Below are 20,474 nucleotides of genomic sequence, written 5' to 3'. Positions count from 1 at the left end.
CTCTTTGCTTCTTTTTCTCCCCCTCCAAGTAGTTGAACACCAGTAGTTATAGTCTCTTTTGCCACTTTTCTCTTCATAAAAGCTCTTTGTTGTTTTACTTGTAAAAATATTGTGGAATCTATCCACAATATTAGCATTGTAGTGTTCATATTGTTAGTTCTTCTAGTTTCTCATTTTGAAAGAAATAGTAGTTTACGTTATTAAAATTTTCATGAACACTAGTGCAAAACAGTCAGTTGTCTAAGTATTTTCCCTTTCTTTCCCTCTGTTCATCCATGCATGAGAACAAAAACAGATCTGTGTTTCTAAAAAAAAAAAAGAAAAGAAAACGTCCCATAACCATTTTAGTTGATATAGCAGAAGGTCATTTAAGTTATTTCTAATTATTTCATGTATATTCGTGTTTTAGTGATATTCCACGGATTCCTGAAAGTTCTCATCCCCCACTAGAGTCTAGTGAGTACTGATTTTGTTCCTAACACTGACTAAGGTCTTTTACTAAGTATAATCATTTCAGCTATGAATTTTCTAGAAGATAAACTCTGGAAAACTTTGGCAGGTCCCAAAACTTTGTGTGAAAACATTCAGTGTATTTTTGAATTTGAAACAATCTTCTGATTCAATAATTTACAAATATTTGCAGTAGTATATAACAATATATATATTGTTATATATATTTCAAAAGTTGCCAGCATTTTATTGCTTGTTTTTGTATGTTGGTAGGGCCATGTAAGTGTATACTTCTTGCATTTCAAGACTGTCTATAAGACTGGCAGTAAGTCTGTGCCCCAAAACAGTCATTCACTGACTGACAGCCTGAGTGCTGTTGCGGTGCTGCTGAGTTCCTGTGATGAGTTTGCCTTCAGAAGTGAGGGCTCTGCTGTACTGGCTGAGAGCTGCTGGTAGACCACTTTGGCATGAATGCCCTCTATGCCAGATGTTTGTCTTGCTCCCGCACACTCTACTCCTTGGAAATGGAAATTACATTTCTGAGGCTACTGGAAATATAAGCTGCTTGATAAATATGGGCTTATTCATAGCTGTCACATGCATAATTCTGTCTATGGAAAGAGCATATTTTGTTTAAAACATATAGTTTGATGTGTCAGTGTTACCTGAGCACTCTTTTTTAGAAGAGAATAAAAAATTGATAGGTTTAATCTGAGATAAGGGGAGGCAGGCAGTCTTTTTTGTCATCCTACCTACATCAGTTGAAAATGCTCCTTTATATAAATTGTGCGGTACTGTGTATGCAAGCTTTTTACAATCCAAAGAAGAAGCAATTTATAAATTATCCAAATTTCACATTATCAAAATTTCAGATGGAAAGTTATTGAGTTTGTCTCATGCTTTTAGGTTCAAGTTCTTTTGAATCTCAGAAGATGGAAAGGCCTTCTATTTCTGTAATATCTCCAACCAGCCCTGGAGCTCTAAGGGATGCACCACAAGTTTTACCAGGGCAGCTTTCTGTAAGCAACTTTTGTTTTTCCTGAGTTGATAATGCAGCTTTATCAAACTAAGTAAAGTGTTGGTCCCCGGGCCTTCCATGTTCTCTGATAAGGTCTATGGGGAGGTCAAGGAGAATGGCTGTTGCTGGTAAAGTCCAACAGCTTTCAAATGTTTTTTAGATGATAGAGTTGTTGTCATATGACTCCAGAGAATGCAGGAAGTTATAGTTGTGAAGAGCCCATGAAAGTGCTTTGTCACTTGTTATTGCATACCCTCAGTATTGCGAGTAGTAACTACTATGTACATGTCCAGTAATCGGCAGATAACAGGCATAGTACCACTCAGTGTTCTTTATGGGAACATTTGAGGAGCTATATTTTTGTAGTTGTTACATTGATGAGTCAGTAATGCATTTTAATTTAGATAAACACAGCATTCTGGAGTTCTCTGCAATGCTATGCTAATTGAAGTCATGCTTATTAAAGATATCATGAATACTTAGACTTTGATTTGTAAATACTTATAAAGTCTCTAAAAGACTGAAATTACTTAGTCATATTAATTTCTGAGTATACAACAGGCTCAAAAATGTCATGATATTATGATTCTTTTAAGAAATAATCTAGGTGATTATTATTCTTTTTATAAGAGGATTTGCAAGATGACAAATCAGAGTAGATGGGTTTCAGTCAGACCTCAACCTTTACTGCATTCTGGACTTCCCATTTGAAATGTAACTTTTAAGGCATGCTGTTGAGATATGTACTCACTTATTTGTGCTTATTTGGATAAAAGATTTTGCTGAGAGTATCATAATGTGTGTACTCAATGTGAGTACAAAGGGGCACCACCATTTTACTCAAATTTGATAGATTAAAAAAGTCCTTGGCAGAATACCAAAATCTTTTCCATCTATCTTAACAAAGTTTTATTGATTTGAAATAAATTACATCTTGCCTCTTGAAGAAAAAAATGCCTTTATTTTATGATTAATCTGATGCAGTATGAAAATTCTTTCATTTTTTCTCATTTTGATTAATATGTCTGGTAACTTGATTCCTGCAGGTGAAACTGTGGTATGACAAAGTGGGACATCAATTAATAGTAAATGTTCTGCAAGCAACAGATTTGCCACCAAGAGTGGATGGACGCCCCAGGAATCCCTATGTAAAAATGTATTTTCTTCCAGACAGAAGGTAGCATTTCAGTTTGGAAATCTATATTATAATTGACCATTTTAAATTATTGAATCAAGTATAAAATTAATGCTTACCAAATAAAGATTATATAAATTATATAGTTTTTTAAAGTTAGATTAAATATAGGAAAACCTGCATTCAAAGTATGCAAGCCAGTGTCAAATAAACGCAGTAGAGATTTGCATAAATGTGAACAGAAATACCTCTTCAAGGCACTGTTAGATCAGAAAGAATGAAAACAATAAGTGCTGATAAGTAGGTGGCATTTTGTGATTTATTTCTCCATGCATTTTACAAGAAATACTTATGTTTCAGTGATAAGAGTAAAAGGAGGACCAAAACAGTAAAGAAAAGTCTAGAACCAAAATGGAACCAAACTTTTCTCTACTCACACGTACATCGTAGAGATTTTAGAGAACGAATGCTTGAAATAACTGTATGGGATCAGCCAAGAGTACAAGAAGAAGAAAGTGAATTTCTTGGAGAGGTAACGTATAGAAATTCCTCATTTCTTCATTGTTTATTTGATTATGGATATGCACATATATCTCAGTATATGTGTGCATGCTATGTAATTTTATCATTCCTTAACAGTAACATTTAACCTGATTATTTTTCTACTAGATTCTTATAGAGCTAGAAACAGCACTTTTAGATGATGAACCACATTGGTATAAACTACAGACACATGATGAATCTTCACTACCTCTGCCTCATCCATCACCCTTCATGCCAAGAAGACATGTCCATGGCGGAGAAAGTTCTAGCAAAAAATTACAAAGTAGGTCCAAATTCCATTCATCTTTTAAAATTTTAAATTAGAATTTTCATGTGTAAGACATAAATATTTCAAAGTCTTTCAACATGAGAAAAGACGAAATGAGAAAGATGAAATTATGACATTGTGACATGTGGATGTGTAACTTCTAAGTTGTGACAGATGTTGAAATTGGTTTGGTTTTCACGTTCAGAATAGAATTGTTAGTACGATGATTTGCACAATTTTCCTTTTAAGTACAAAGATGAGGTTCATCATTACTGGATTCTTTGATAATAATTAAAAGTTGTCGTTTTAGAAAAGCCTGTATGACTTTGTGGGTCCTAAAGGCAGTTTTTAGAGTATAGTTAATTTCATCCTCCCATACACTCACTGCTCAGTCAGATGGCAAGCATACTTTTGCAGCAAAGAGAAGTTCTGTATGTGTATTTGGGAGGTTTAGTTGCATTTGAAAAGAGTTAATTTTCAGGAATCTGATTGCACAGTTGCATAATGCATATTAAATTAATACTTATTTTGGAATATATAACCATTATGGCTTTTCTCATTTAATTTAAAATACATTTAGAAATAGAAAGGCCAGAAGAAATGATTTTTAAATATAACCCAGGGCTATATTTTTCTTCAACTTAAGTGTCATTAATTCCAGACGATTTTGCATAGCAAATAGAGGCATATTCAAGAATCAATTAAAGAAATGTGATAGTGTTAGAGTGGCTGCATAAGAACGCATATAGAGGTAGCAAATTAAAACTTAGTTTTTGTGAGATATTTGAATTTTCATAAAAGCTCTCAGTGCTCTTTCCTCTTCACCTCTCTCACCATATGGTGCCACATTTCCTTTCCTGTTCAGCAAGCTGATTCAGCTTACTCAGCTCATTGAAATAGCACCAAAGTATTCATTTTTTTTTCTTTATCATGAATTAGCAATTTGCTGGTTTAGTGAGCTGAGCTGACCTAATAGAAAATTAGTGAGCAAAGGGTGAAGAAGAAGGGGACAGGAGGCTGTAGCAGCAACATTAAACGATTGAGTTGGTTCAACTGTCTCCTCAACCACCAACCACCACTGTAAATTGCTGTATTTTAGATCCTCCTCTTGTTTACAGTGAAGATTATCTTTTGAATTTTAGCAGTACTATAAAGAACATATTTTTACATTTTACAATATGACCAGATGTTCAGGTGTTTGTTTACCTTACTGTTGTGCAGGATCTCGGCCAATCAGTGATAGTGACATCTCAGATTATGATGTTGATGATGGTATTGGAGTTGTTCCTCCAGGTGCGTGGGTGAACAGCATGGTCCTGCTTCTTTCTTCATTTTTGCTTGCTTGATTTCCATTATAACATTTCAGATTATTGAGGATACTGATTTGGAGAAGTGCCTTGTGGAGAAAATAGTTTTGCTGATGATTCCATGGTACTTGTCCTTGTAATTATGGGGAATTAAAAGGTTCTAGTATTCATTCATTGATATTTTTTTACACACCATTCTTCATTTGTGAACCACTAGGTGGTTCAGAAGTTACTCATAATATTCCAAGCATTATTAAAATTATTAGTAGCTCATAGTAATTAAGATTTCAATGCTTATTGCAAGCTTTTTTTTTTTTCTTTTTTTTTCTTTTTGCTTGAAACTTACATATAATGCAGTCCGCTTTGGATTATATTGAAAATGCATGGCTGTAGATTAAGATGCATATGCATGTAGCATGGCTTTATCTTTTAGAGTTTTCATGAGCCTCCATGAACTATCAATACCCTAAATGCTCCTAAGTACATATTTCTGGAGACTATTGTGCTTTTAGCTTTAGAACATCACCCGTTATACACTCAGCACTTTGGGAATCATTTTTTGATGCCACATTTCATTTGATTGTTGCCACTTATATGTGATCAATAATCCCAAACTCACCAAAGAGTCATTATTCCATTAGTAAATCTGTTATGAAATACATTATTCCATGTACTAAACCAGTTCTGAGGATTTTCGTGATGAAAAAAATATTAAATTAAATTATGGTGACATTTAGTTGTGATTAATCTTGAAATTTTTCCATCAGATGAGAACATTTCAAATGAAAATAAATCATATATTTCCAAATAGTTTTTCTCTAAGATGTCAGTATGCCATATTACGAATAGAGGTGTTTCTTAGCTGCCAGTTCTTCAAGACATCCCTTTCCCTTTTGAAATAAACCATTTTCCATCTGACAAAGGAAATATTGAAAATTAAAATGACAGCTGAATGCATTTGATTATGTTCATGTGATCAATACATGAGTAACAGATTCTTGTGGAAATTTCTTAGCATTGTGCATGCTCAAGCATGGCTTTGATTTCATCTGTAACAAAAGAATTTATAAAAAGCTAAGAGTCTCTAAACAGAAATAAGAAGGGCCTGGGGAGGAAACTTTTTTCTGAAGTCAGCTTAGTTAGAGGCATTCTGGTAGCTAGTCTGACAAAGCACAAATTTGTATTTTTGGAGCTTAATGGGTACATTTTTCGTCAAGTAGGGGTGGAATACATCCATTTGTGATTTCTATGAGGTGAGTGGATACACCTATAAGTATGTGCCTTTTTTTAGCTACAGCCTGAATTCTTATAATGGGGCAGACTTTAAACACTGGGCACAAAGAAAATTTTGGTCTTAAATCACTGATGTGTGACAGACAAGACAGCATATGAACACGTATTTTGCAGCTAGAACTAAAAAAATGTTGTTTGTCCCATTTTCTCCTGGTTTACTTGAGAATCTTAGAGACTGATTTGCAAATATGCGTGGGCACCAAGGTCGGATTTGCATTTCTGCCTTCCTATCTTTATTAGTTACCACATCTACATTAGTTACTAAATATTTTAAGATTGTGTCCTACTTTTATTTGCATGTAGTGATACTATTAGGGTCTTCTCCGTCCAACAGTCTTTTCCATTACATAGAATCATAGAATAGAATCATAGAATGCTTAGGGTTGGAAGAAACCTCTAGAGATCATCTAGTCCAACCCCCCTGCACACGCGGGGTCACCTAGAGCACGTGGCACAGGACTGCGTCCAAGCGGGTTTTGAAGATCTCCAGAGAAGGAGACTCCACAACCTCTCTGGGCAGCCTGTTCCAGTGCTCTGTCACCCTCACTGTTAAGAAATTTTTCCTTAAGTTCCTGTGGAACTTTTGGTGCTTCAGTTTCTGGCCATTTCCTCTAGTCCTATCAGTGGCCACCACTGAAAAGAGACCAGCACCATCCTCTGCACTCCCTCCTTTGAGGTACTTATATACACTGATTAGATCCCCTCTCAGCCTTCTCTTCTCCAGGCTGAACAAGCCCAGCTCCTTCAGCCTCTCCTCATAGGGCAGATGTTCCAGGCCCCTGATCATCCTTGTAGCCCTGCGCTGGACTCTCTCCAGCAGCTCCACATCCCTCTTATACTGTGGGGCCCAGAACTGGACACAATACTCCAGATGTGGCCTCACCAGGGCTGAGTAGAGGGGCAGGATCACCTCCCTCGATCTGCTGGAGATGCTCTTCTTAATGCACGCCAGGATCCCATTGGCCTTCTTGGCCACAAGAGCACACTGCTGCCTCATGGTCAACTTGTCGTCCACCATGACACCCAGGTCTTTCTCCGCAGAGCTGCTCTCCAGAAGGTCAGTCCCCAGCCTGTACTGGTGTCTAGGGTTATTCCTCCCCAAGTGCAGAACCTTGCACTTGGCCTTGTTGAATTTCATGAGGTTTTTCACCACCCAGTTGTCCAGTCTGTCCAGGTCCCTCTGGATGGCAGCGCAGCCCTCTGGGGTATCGGCTACTCCTCCCAGTTTGGTGTCATCAGCAAACTTGCTGAGGGAGCACTCTGTGCCTTCATCTGGGTCATTGATGAATAAATTGAGCAGGACTGGACCAAGGACAGACCCCTGGGGGACACCGCTAGCTACAGGCCTCCAACTAGACTCTGCACCATTGATCACCACCTCTGAGCTCTGCCATCCAGCCAGTTCCTAATCCACCTCACTGTCCACTCATCTATCCCACACTTCCAGAGCTTGCCCAGGAGGATATTGTGAGGGACGGTGTCAAAAGCCTTGGTGAAGTCGAGATAGACGACATCCACCACTCTCCCCTCGTCTATCCAGCCGGTATCTGAAGTATGTGAAGGTTCCTCGTGCTGCAGGGCCTTCACTTCTCCTCCCCATCCCTCTGCAAGTCATGGATCTCACCAGAGTGCCCTCTACTCCTCTATGGTCCAGAATTCACAGCCGTGGTGTGGGATCACAGTGCAGCCCAGGTGCACACTTGGACCCTTTTGGCACAGAGTCCTTTGACATCAACTAGATAGGGATGCACATATTCGAGGCTAACTTAATGAAACGTTAAGGCAAACTTAACAAAAAGATCAAAATAGAATGTACCTACAACTCATTTTTATTGCTATTTAGTATTATGAGCAGGGACAATTAGCTGTAAACGGTTATTCATTCTCATTTCCAGCAAAGTGTAGAGAGACATTTCCAAAACAGAAGATTAGCACATATAATGGCAATACATTGTGTAGTTTCACTCTCACACTTGTAAAAAAGCCTTGCATTTTCAAGTATTTCTGATTTCTAGTTACTGATTGAAAATGATCAAAACCATAAATTATTATTCTGCTTACAGTTATTTATTTTTAAAAAGCATGGTTTAAGGCATTTCATTACTGACTGCAGAAACAGGTATATCTTTTCAATCAAATTTTTAAGGAATTTCTCAATTACATAAAATAAAAAGCAGATATATACTCAGCAATATTCAGACGAGTGTTTTTAATGAGCTATGTTGCTTGTGCTATGGCTAAAACTTCAGAATAATTTTATTTACCTGTCTGAAGTAATTAGTATAAACAATTTTATTGTGCTTTGCCTTGCTCCCTTAGCGGCAGGGTGACGTTAATATCTTGTCATTTTCTGTATTGTCCTTTTTTAGAAATAACAAAGCTAGGACTGTATCAGAACATTTGCTACAATTGTTTTCATCATCCCTGCAGCTTCCATTCCATATCACACCTGAGAGTTTCCCATGAGCAACTGAGAAACTTCTATGTAAACTCCCATGCGCTTTAGTGCTGCTGTCATGCTGGCCATGCAAACCATTCTCTGCTCACTCTGGAGAGCACAGAGCCTTTTCATTTGAGTATATTACTAAATGTTACTGTTGCTGTCACTGTCGTGGTCACTATGGAAGTATGGACAAACTTTGACCAGCTTGACAATACTTCAGTTAATATTTAAACTAGAAGGTACTTGCTATTGCTGTCTCTGTCCTGTAAGCCTTGCATACCCAGGATGCAGAGATTTCCAGTATTGTCTCCCAGACAGCTTAGCTGTGAAAAGTGTATAGCAAAAAATCAATTTGCATACCAGATGTTTGTATGTATAGGTTTACCCTCTGTATAATTCTTTTAGGTGAACAAGAGATTTTCTAGAATTATATTTTAAACTGAAATTTGCATTCAAAAAATATAAAATGTATTTTGTTGCTTGGAAAAGTTTTGTTTTAGATTGTTTCAATTTTAGTTTTCAAATAAGTATAAACTAGAGTTCTTTTTGATTGAAAAGGTGTGATTTTATCAGAAGCAACCTTGCTCAGAAAATGAAGCATCGTTTCAGAGCAGGTACAGCTCAGATTTAGTCATCCTGGGAGAGAGAACACGGCCAGTTCCTATCTGAAGTAGTCTTTTATCTTCCTCTAACAAAAAAAAATATATCTTCAGCACCTATCTATCTCAGTACTCAAGATGGGGGAATATCCCTAGCAATCTTTCCGAAGGAATTTCTGTTCTGCTTCAAAATTTGCACCCAGTGCTTGTCCTCAGTCAGAGCTTCCTATTTTTTTTCTAATTTTATTACATGATTCTGTAGCTCTTTTTCAGCAGAAATATGTATTCGAGCATCACAGTACATCAAGACTTGTGAAACATTCATATCATTTGTTAAAAAGTTGAGGACCGTCAGCGAAAATTTTCACAGATTTTACTAGGTCCTCTATGTGGTCTTTCATAAATGCCATCAGCTTTCACAGGTCTATCTTGCACTCAGAACTCACTAACCCTTGCTACCAAAAATACTTATAAGTGTCAAGGATTTGCTGTGTAGGTAGCTACTGATGAGCCCTCTGAGAAGTCTTTTGTCCATGTCCTTTTCTGATTTTAAAATGGTAACACAAACCCTCCCCAGACTTGAATAATGTCACATTTTAAATATGAAACCATATTTATTATTTTTATTTCTGGTGTTAAACTCAGTGTAGTGTGAGAACAGTGCACATTAGCACACGGCATAACGGTAACTGATTTTGTTTGTTTCTGAGCTATATGATATGTTTTTATTAAGAGCGGTTTTCTTTGGGCCCAATTCTACCCTCAAAAGTCATAATGCTTCCTGGCTCCCTGATTTTTGGCCTCCCCCTCCCTCTGATTCAGCAAATAGAAGAAAAAGGTATGTCCCATGTTCTTACACCAACCCTGGCTGGTATCAAATATAAGAAGTAAGGATTAGAGAAAATGATAGCTGCATTTGCAGTGGTCTGACTGTACATGCTTTCTAGCTCTGATGGTTACAAAAAGTCCGTAGTAAATTGTCTAGTCACCTTTTTAGCAGCATTGTCTATGTCCCACCTGCCTTCTCTGTTCATCTTTGGAGTGATAAATGTATTAAGGCTACAAAGATAAGGCTATATATAATAAGGCTATAAAGACCTTTGTAAGGAGGTAAAGATTATCACGTTATGCCTGTGATATTGTAAGTTTAAATAATCAGCATTGCAGGGACAGATGTAGGAAACTGAAACTAGACAAATTCAGAGAAGCAAAATACTTACTTTGGAATCTAACCAATAATTTTGGAAGTGACAAATTTTCTGCCAGTGAGGGTGAGATTCTTGTCAGATGTCTCGAAGTTAGCAAATGAAGTCTGAAAGAAAAATAGGCACCTATTGAAGGGAGTTCATTTCACTTATTTTCATTATCTAGTTTAGGATGCGATTCAAAGTGTTTATTAAGGCAATCAACATGCTAAATTGAAAAGGCGAAGGAGCATCAACACTTCAAAATGGAATAACATTCTGATAATTGTTTTAAATCCTAAACAGAAATCAACCACCAAAAATCTTGCAGTTCATTCATGGCATATGAAAAAAAAAATCTAGAATATATATGTAACAGCAAACATTCTATATAATGTATTCTAAATGCTTATTTTTTTCAAGCAAGGTAGCTTTGGCTAAGTTCAGCAGGAGAACATCTTTCTGTTTAGCTGAAGCAAAAGTCAGGACACTTTGTACATGAGTAGTGCTGGATGAGTCTTGGCCGTTGCCTTCACAAGGATGCCTTCTGCACTGGTTAGGTAAAATAAATCTGTATTTGTTAGGTTCCATTCAGATGTTCTATACCATATGAGAATTTTGAAATGTAAGTAACTAAGTTACTCTGGGTACTATTCCCAAAGTCGGAAAACTAGTTCAGTCTTCTCTCTCCCTCCTCCTGGACCTGCTGAAAGTCATCTCAGTGTCTTTGCCTCTGTATGCATAGACATGTCAAGATAATGCTCGTAATTTGTCCTGACTGCATGATACATCAAGATACCCAACAACTGAAAGACTATTTGATAATTGTGTGAACATTTAGATGTGTGTTCCTGACAGGAGTAACCATTTGAATTCTTTGTAAACACAGGCTTTTATTCTCTAATTTCCTTTTGTTGCCCTTTTACCAGTAGGCTATAGATCTAGCTCTAGAGAAAGTAAATCTACAACGCTAACTGTGCCAGAACAGCAAAGAACAACACATCATCGTTCGCGATCTGTATCTCCTCACCGTGGCGACGATCAGGGCAGGACCCGTTCACGTTTACCAAATGTGCCATTACAGAGGTAAGCGTCATGAAACACTGAGTGCTGAAGTTTGAAGTTTGTAGAATATGTCACTCGTTCCTGTGAAGTTTTTCGACTTTTTCTCATGTTCAGGAATTATCTCTTTTTTCGTTATGTTTACTTCTCTTTTGGAGGAGGGCGGGGGCAGGAGGTTCTGTCTTAATTTAATAGTGTAGAATTTGAACCTGAGCATGCTCTCTTTAATGACTCAAGAGCACCTATGAAACAAATTCTTAAACATAACCTTGTATAGCTTTTCTTACTGATATTTTCCCTGTGATTCATCATCTTTGTTTGTTGTACCATGATGAAAATATAGCTTCAGAAATACTTTTTGTCAGTGGCTAAATCTTCTGTGAAGGCACTTGAGTATTTTCGTATATCAGTAGCAGTTACACTTTTCTGTAATGCATCCTCAATACATAGAGGGCTATGGCACTTACTCCTCTTACAGTTGAAAAAAGAGACAGTTCATCTTTCTCCCAGAAAGAGCATATTGCTGTTTGCAAAAGAAAAAAATCTATATCTTTCTCTCTGTAAGCACAACACAAAAATATTTGATAAAGAGCTCCACCATCCCTTTGATCAATACGCTGTAAAACAAGTGCCTTTTGCTCCCGTGCCATTTACTAAACTGAAGGAAGAATCCTCTTTTCAGGAAATGAGCAGTTTCTTCTCTTGTTTTTTCCTTATGGTGAGAGCTTTAGAATCCTGTCATGGAGATCAGAGGCTTCTTAAGGTTGTCAAGAGTTTTTCCTCTTCTCTATGACACTTGCTAAATGAAAAATAAAATTTTCATTTAATTTTGAGTGGAGTTCTTAAGGTTTCTCAGTTACTCTTAAGTACAGGGATTAAAAAGACTTTTGCTGAGTCCATCAGTGTACATAGCAATACACATTTCTCATAAAGGTAGAAGTGGTTGCTCTCTATACTTTAAGAGGACTTTTTTTTTCCCCTTCAGGAACCAGTATTTTAAACAGAAATTTTATATTAATGGTTTACTGATTAAAGACTTCCTGCAACTGACTTGTACAGTAGCCCACTAAGGTGTATTTTTTATGGGGCAAATGAAACTTTTTACATATGTCTGCCTTTCAGGAGTTTAGATGAAATTCATCAAATGAGAAGATCACGCTCTCCAACTAGACACCATGATGCCTCCAGAAGTCCAGTTGATTACAGATCCAGAGACATGGATAGTCAGTATTTGTCAGATCAAGAAAGGTACATTGTCAGCCTGAACTTGGAAACAAGTTTAGAAGTGTGTATGCCTCTTTGCCTAACTTTCAAGTATTCAGTAGAAGAACACAGTCTGATAATAATGGGAAATGAGAGAGAAATCATCCCAATGGTCCAAACTAATCAGGATGAAATTATCTCTGTCTCCTTTGTGGTAAAAATGTGCACTAGGCTGGCAGTAATAGCAGGGTGTCTAGAGTAATGGTTCTTGAGCGCTTGTCCCTGACTGTATTCCGTTGTTTGTTTCATGAAAGCAAGCCCAGAGGTTTTTGCTAGAAACCCATTAGTCTACGTATATGCCATAGTTATGCTTGTAGCATAGAAAACAGACGCATTTGTCTGTTTTGGTAGTTAACAAAATACCAGGCATGCCTTCCTACTCCCTGTGAGTTGCATATGCCATAGTTTGTACTTCTGTGCTAATATATTTTGGACATCTAAACAGAGTCTCAAAACAACTTATATAACATTTTGTTGAACTTGGTACAGCATCACAAGGATGGTTACAGTGCTTGTAACTAGCAAAAATCTCGAGTCTTTGGTACTTGGCATAAATACATCTCTCCCTGGAGTACAGGCAGTGACCACACTCCTCAAAGAACACTGGTTCTCTAGCAGTAGGCTTTCAGTTATATAGAAATATATTTTAATAAAATGGAAGAAAAAAATCTGTCTAGTTTATACCTGTGAAAATGATAACAGTCTAAAAGATTATGAGTGCTTATGGGCAATTGTTTACTTAGCAAAATATCAAATAGCCAAGCTGTAATGGAAAAATTTTACTGGTCATAAACTCTCAGTGCCCTAGTGAAAGCCTTGGTATTTTTTTTACAGTAAGGTAACATTTGTTATGAGTAAGGATGACAAACCTTTCCAAATGATTAAACTGAATACAGAAAATGCATTTTAAAATAATGTGAAGATATATGAAAGAAATAAAGCATAAAAATATCTGGAACTCTTTGTCCAGTTTTGAAGCAACATAGAAACTGAGTAAAATAAGATTTTTTGCAGTTAAACAAGTTCAGTTTTGTATATGATCTTGCCTGCTTTGTTTCTTTTTAATATACTAACACATATGGGGATTATTTGGAACCATTTAAAGTTTCAGTATTATATTTCATAGGCAAGAAATATGTACAGAATTGTCTGAGTTGGACTGTGGTACTGAATTTGCTTTTAGAGGTGAATTGAAATGCTTTTTGCCTGCAGGAAAATCAGATTTATGGTTAAGTTAATTCAAATATTTTGCTCTTGTTGCAAGTGTTTCATGTTATCCTTTTTAAGTAGTGATATATTCAAAAGATTCCTGAAAGTATTTATTGAGCAGTTTTCTTGCAGAGCTTTTGTCTCTAGGAATAAATATGGAGAGCTATATATAAAATTATCTTACAGTAACATCTCAAAGCATATAAATGGTCTATGCATGAGTTATGCTTAGAGAACAGGGCTTGCATTGAGGCTGTCGTGGGGATAAGCCATCAGAACTGAGCTCAGCAGCAATGGGCTTCTGAATGCTAACACTGGAATAAGAAATGGTCTTCATTTCTTTTCTTTGCTTAGAAAACAGTTCTTGGAAGTTAGAGCTCAGACATGAAGAATATACGTGACTTATCTGCAGGACCTAAACACATGTCCAGTTACTCTCCTTGCGTAAAAATCCTGTTTGCAGTAGTCCGGTTTTTCCCATTTTCTTTTTTTCCTTTCTCCCAGATTTCTTCAATTGTGGAAGCTGTTCAGCTCTTATAGCTTCCAGGGTCTGTCTGTCAGTTAATAAAAACGGCATCATAGGGATGGAAGGTCAAAGCAGTTCTTGCTGAGGAAAAGTCTCTTTCACATCCAAAGATTTTTTTAAAAAAATCATTATTCAGTGTTACCATCAGTATTATATGCTAGTATCTGTGTCAGTATTACCTGTCATTCATTTACTGAATCCCTCATATAAACAAGTGCCTTCTTGAACACACCTGACATACGCTTGGTTAGGAAAAGGAGACTGGGCTCATAGGATTTTTCTGTTAGTTCCAGAATAGAAATTCCCGCTGCTGATTACTCCTGGTCATTTTCTCAGTGATCTCTTACAGGTCCCAGATTAATATTGAATATTCTGAATAATTTATCATGAAAGTAATTATAGCTGCTTACTAAAGCATATGGTGTAATGCATTTTCAGGGAATCTGATTTGTCCACTTCACTTTTTATATATACTTACATTATCTACATATAATATGTCTACTTATGGAAAAGAAAATATATGTCTTCTGGGAAAAGCTTTTTTATTAGAAAATCTGGCTAAGCAGTATATCTTTGCTCTGGATTTAGTATTATTTTCTTATTCTCAAAGAGGTAGCTGTTCTGTTTTTTTCTGTTCTTTTATTCCTACGTAAAATCTGCTCAAATATCCCTCAAAAATAAAGTGTTAGAAAACACTTGTTTTAGAAGAATATTCTTTATTACAAAATGATCTTTATTTATTATGAAAGTGCCAGTATATTCTGATACTATCCCTGCCTTACTGTTAGGTATTCTTTTGTTTTATTTTTAACTAGTTTCTTTCATGGTGGATTTCCTATTTTATATACATTACCTGGATGTATTTTATATCACTGCTTGCCATGGGCTAGTTATAGTATAGACTATTTGGCTTTGCAAAGATAGAATAAGTATTAACAAAGTATCCTGAGATTTAACCTGGACTTTGCATCTACTGCCTTTCGTACTATTAGGATTTTTACTCTTCCTTCTCCCATAGCAGTTGCTATCTTTAATAAGTAAGGAGTTCGTGAAATTACGTATTTGTCAAGTGGACACTGATTTCTCCAGCTTTTCCAAGAAAATCATAGGAATTCTAAGGATATACAGAAACTAGTAACTTTGTCTTAAAATGAATTATCTTTATTTGTAAATTGGACACATGATCATGAATTCTGTTAGTCCTCTGAGAGTTTGAACGGATTTGTTATTTTTCACTTTCAGAAAAACAATTCAGTTCACCTTTAATGTTTTGTTGCATCAAAATCAGGCTAGTGGTTCCAGATGCAAACTTAAATCTCACATGTGAATTACAGTGATTATGTCAATTTTCCAAGTTTAAAACTTTACATAAATTTTACCTATTCTGCATCAGTTAGTTTACTCATTTTTTAATGGTATGAAGCACAAAATACATTGAACAACCGCTCCTTTATATATTTTGTATTTTTTTCCTTTCTATTGCCATAGTACCTCACATGATTCCCAGCTTTTAAAATAACATGTTTCCATGAAGTTGAGCTTTACTTTCTTGTTTATGATAATTAGGAATTTTAGGGCTTCATCTTTGTGGTTGTGTTGAAGTGCATAAAACTGCAAGATAAATTCAAGCAATATGTCATATCATAGTCATATTTACCATAGACATAAGTATATATTAATTTTACCATCTTGCTGGCTGTAGCATGTTTGGTTTACAGTAAAGTAAAATTATAATAGATGTCTGGTCTGTGAAATGGAAACAATTAGCAACAAAATTCTGATGGCTGATTAGCATTTTTTTTCTTTCCTAGGGATTACATTTTAAAATACTGAGGAGCTTTGAGTCAGAGGTTATATTTGTCCAGTAGTAATATTTTCAGTGAACATATGTTTTCCCTCTTCCTAAAAAAGCAAATGGTTACTCTTCCGCATTACACTTGCTACAAAATATACCAGTTGGCAGTAACTAGCCCTCCTTGTATTTTCATGTATGCTTCATGTGGCTTCAAAAAAACAAACAATTGAACAAACGAAAAGAAAAAGAAAAACAGAAGAATCTGTCTTTCCTTTTTCTAAAATATTTTTGCATATTTTAATAAGCAATTACTTCATGACAAAGGAGACGGCTAGTGAAACTTAGCTGGTTTATGGATTCCTGTCAGCTCTTATCATGAAGAACTTGGAAATAGTACTTCTAAATTCTGAAAGGAGAAGACTCACAAAATAATCAGGTGCCAAAGCAAAAGGAATTTGCTGCAAATGTGGTTGTCGCAGGATTTTTTTGGCTCACATTCTTTGAGAAGTGCTGCCTGGGTTTGAACATTATCAGGTTATCTATCTGGGTGCAAGCTTCTTGTTTCTTTTTATGTTTTCATTTGCATATCATTGGCATAACTCATGTCATCTAATGCTTCATAATTATATCTGTTTCACTCACCACCCATCCTGTCTGTGCAGTGAGCTTCTTATGCTGCCCAGAGCAAAACGAGGAAGAAGTGCAGAGTGCCTACATACCATCAGGTAAATACAGGAATTTGGTAATCATGAACACATCCGGTTAGTTTTGTATACTTTGCGTGCCTGACTGTTTTCCACAACTGTATTTATGTCCTAGTAAGTAAAGAGTTTTCTAAAATGTTGTACCTTGGCTGTCAATTATTCTTTTTCACTTTTTTTTTTTTTTTTTAATTTAATCAGATTGAAATAAATGTATGGTTTTGTTGGCTTCAGAAGTAAGGGTTAACCTGCTCATTTTGTGGCTGTGTTTTGTGGTAGATCATCTGTCTAGTCACAGGAATTCAGCTATCCCAATGCATGCCAGTATTACAATTTTATACATTCCTATTTTGTTGGTTTTTATGTTCGTTTCCATTTTTATTCATTGCACAGTGCAAAAGCATACATACACAGACCTCTCTTCTTAGAGTTTTGAGAGCACGTTTTTACAGATACATTTTCAGACAAACGACGAGCTGGATGAGACTGCAGGTTCTGCATGTTAGACTGCCAAATCCCAGGGTTCAGGACTGATGTGCAAACATCTCAGACTCCTTCAAATGCCACAGCTCCTAAAATCCAGAAAGAAGAGGTTTAGGCTATTATTAGGCTATTACTTTATTGTGCGGAAAGTGAGAAAGTAGTATTTGGGCATCTGTTTAGCATTTATGTCTGAAATTAAGCTTGTGCATAGCTTTAGAATGAAAGTTTAAAAGGTTTTAATGCATTTTTAAGTTTTGTGCACTATAAGCAACTTACTGCCTCGAAGGATGGACAGTCTAGTTTTGATCTCTCTCCCTGCATTATTTTGAAAGATTAAAAAAAAAAACAGAGATAGGTAGGTAGTTAATCTTTTAATACCAAAATATGCCAGTCTAAGCAAAGAGCACGTTAGAATTAGAATTTCCTGAAACTTCTTTTCGTCATATACCAGGCAAGTAATACATTCTGAATCAGAATGATCAAGCTGATAGTACCATTGTCATGGCATTTAAGAAGTGATATATTTCTACTTGCTAAACAAATAAATAGGAAGGACAGAAACTTTTGAAAGAGCTTCTTACAATTGCATTGCATGATTATTTGTGGATTGGCTCTTCAGTAAATATACCAGTCTTATCCCATTTCATGTGTCTAATATTAGGGAATTAAACTAGCATAAAATTATAGTACTCTAAATAAAATGCTTGACTGCTCATCGTTATAGAATGAGGATTCTTTATTGCCGTAACAAAAAACTTGACCTTTCCAAATACTTAACTTAAATCCTAGAGAGTACTAAGTGTAGAGTAGTCGTGGAGAACAGAGATTATAGGCTATACTAGCTCAAAATGTCCATACTACAGTTGAGAATGGTCCAATGATCTTTACTTTTTCTGACACCTCATATTATGCTGGCTTTGGTCATCTATAGAGGAAAGAGCAATACTTTATGAGGGCATCATTTAAAGACTCCTTGGCAACTCCAGATCTGAGGGAGTCTCATATTACTTGCTCTTTCATTTTGGAATTGTGTTAAAAATTAGATCCATGCATAAAATTTGCAGTTAGGGCTCATCTTTAATCTTTCATAGTATCTCTTCCAATGCTTAAAACTCCCTATTCCCAGTTGAGAAAGTAAATAAGACTGAAATGCCCTTTTTCTCACACATGTATTTACTAGGAAATCATATCAGTTTGTGGAAAAATTCTTTCAGTTAGAATAAACTCATATAATAAAATCATAGATTTTGTCATCTGCAAGTGGTATAAATGAGATAGTTAACCATTTTTTTTTGTCCAGGAGCTGCATGTTGCTAAGGACTTTTAGGTTAGTGTTATATATTTAAAACCATGTTATGTAATACACTTTTTGCAGTCCTCTCATGTAGAATTTTCTCCTGCATAATAGTTTCTATTGATTTGCCCAGTGTTGTTCTAATTCTCTTGACCGAATTAGAACTGAGGATATTATGATTGCATTCTCTTATACTGTGTTATAGTACAATTGTAAATACAGAAAATTCCAAAACTGAATATTTGTGTGGACACTACATTTAAATTTACATTTTAAAGTTCTATAAAAAGAGTTTGACTCTTATACTGCAGATAAAAAAAAAAATTACCTCAATGTTTTAAAGTTTTAGTGGTTAATCAGTTATTTTACTCCCTGTTCTTTTAGGTAGCATAATAGCATTTTTTTTTCCTGCCTCCTTCCTATGGCCTTTTTCTTTCAGATGAATTTTTTTACAGTTTCCTCTCCTCCCACCTATGGACTCATTAATTTGCTCCTAAGGGTTGTAATTTTTCAATGAAAATGTTTAAATTGTCACTTAATTCATGAATTAAACATTGTATGATGAACTTTTGATAAACTTTGCCTACCCACTATAGATTTCCAATTGCATTGCAAATCTACTGCTGTCTGTCCTGCTAACCAATTTAGGCTAAATGTTTTCCATAGAAGGCCATAGGTTAGGTAAGAGGAACAAGAGGAACACCAAATTCACAATGCAGCCCTTGATTAACTTTTTAGTTTGTCGTTCTATAATAGCTATTATTTTCTTATGTTCAAGTAAGCTCCAAAACCATCCATTTAAAAGCAATACCAATGGGATAACATGAAAAGAATAATGCTTTCAATAGTATATTGAATGTGAATAATCAGATAACAGAAAACATTTAGTAATATTAGAAATTGCACTATATGGCATTAGTCTTGTTTTCTAGGCAACCTTCTGCATAATCTTTTTATGAATAGTTGACAGCTTCAGCTTAACATGGGAAGGAAAAGACATTTTAGCATCAGATGCTCCAAGCTACCAAGTCATGTGGTTAGTTTGCTAAATGAGTTTTAAATAACACTATTCTTAGCTGTCCATCCTGCCTGTCCAGTGGTGGGCATTGCCTTGCAGCAGAGACGGTGGGAAGGAAGGCACGTGTGTGCTGCAGACAGTGCAGCTTGCAATCCGCCCAGAGCTCCCATCTGCATGGATTGGTAGCATCTGCAGTAAGCCAGGATGAACTGAAGCATCTCAGGGACACCCATTCCCTTTCTCCAACTTCAGTGACTTCAGCAGTAAAGGAACCATGAAATGCCCTGGCTGTGATGTCGACAGACACGGTGTATCTGTCATGACACATTTCTCTTCTGTTCACCTGGGCAGAGATACTGGATAAAGCAATCTCTATCCCCTTTTCTAAAATAATACATACTCTAAGTAATCATATGATGTTAGATAGTTGTCATATGGCACCCTGGAGCTCTGCTGGAATGACTGACAGAAGAGTTCTTTTACTTTTTAAATTAGCTTATTAATATTAATACTATTCAATTAGTAAGGTTTTGAAGCTGATATACCACTTCCAAAAGCATTCTAAAGTGCCAGATGCTAATGCATCTATAATTGATTTGGAGATACTCTCTATATATAGATGTTTTAGCAGGATTTTCATATTTAGCTCCTGGAGAAGTTAATGTCTCTAAGTCTAAATAAAGCATTACTGATAGAAATAAACAGCAAGTTTATTATCAAATCAATATTTTACGACAGCTTGCTTATTTTAATTAAAATCTCTATAAAAAGAAATTAGATTACTTTTATTACAAGGAAAAATATGATCAAGTATTATACGTGCAAGTATTGTCATGAATTTGTACTAACAAAAGTGTAAATATAAAAATATGTCCCCCTACTG

At 35.9% G+C, this 20,474-nt stretch overlaps 1 protein-coding gene across 43 annotated transcripts in view; it reads left to right on the top strand.

Moving 5' to 3' along the window:
• RIMS1 (regulating synaptic membrane exocytosis 1) overlaps nt 1-20,474 on the top strand; it is a 304,893-nt gene that overhangs the window by 176,489 nt on the left and 107,930 nt on the right. For 16 of the 43 annotated variants that reach the window (XM_088539857.1, XM_088539900.1, XM_088539901.1 and 13 more), the window contains 9 exons: nt 410-456; nt 1,357-1,469; nt 2,515-2,645; nt 2,964-3,135; nt 3,273-3,429; nt 4,636-4,707; nt 11,170-11,326; nt 12,425-12,550; nt 16,758-16,820. In XM_088539857.1, the coding sequence (XP_088395983.1) occupies nt 410-456; nt 1,357-1,469; nt 2,515-2,645; nt 2,964-3,135; nt 3,273-3,429; nt 4,636-4,707; nt 11,170-11,326; nt 12,425-12,550; nt 16,758-16,820 (1,038 nt within the window). The remainder of the gene's footprint in view (nt 1-409; nt 457-1,356; nt 1,470-2,514; nt 2,646-2,963; nt 3,136-3,272; nt 3,430-4,635; nt 4,708-11,169; nt 11,327-12,424; nt 12,551-16,757; nt 16,821-20,474) is intronic. The other 27 variants (XM_088539888.1, XM_088539874.1, XM_088539887.1 and 24 more) reach the window with 4 other exon arrangements.

Source organism: Tinamus guttatus, unplaced genomic scaffold (assembly GCF_059628265.1).
Source record: "Tinamus guttatus ecotype Peru unplaced genomic scaffold, ASM5962826v1 Tinamus_guttatus_pri_ptg000051l, whole genome shotgun sequence".
NCBI classification, from domain to species: Eukaryota; Metazoa; Chordata; class Aves; order Tinamiformes; family Tinamidae; genus Tinamus; species Tinamus guttatus.
Note: the sequence above shows the minus strand (reverse complement) of the source record. Positions and strands in the feature narration are given on the sequence as shown.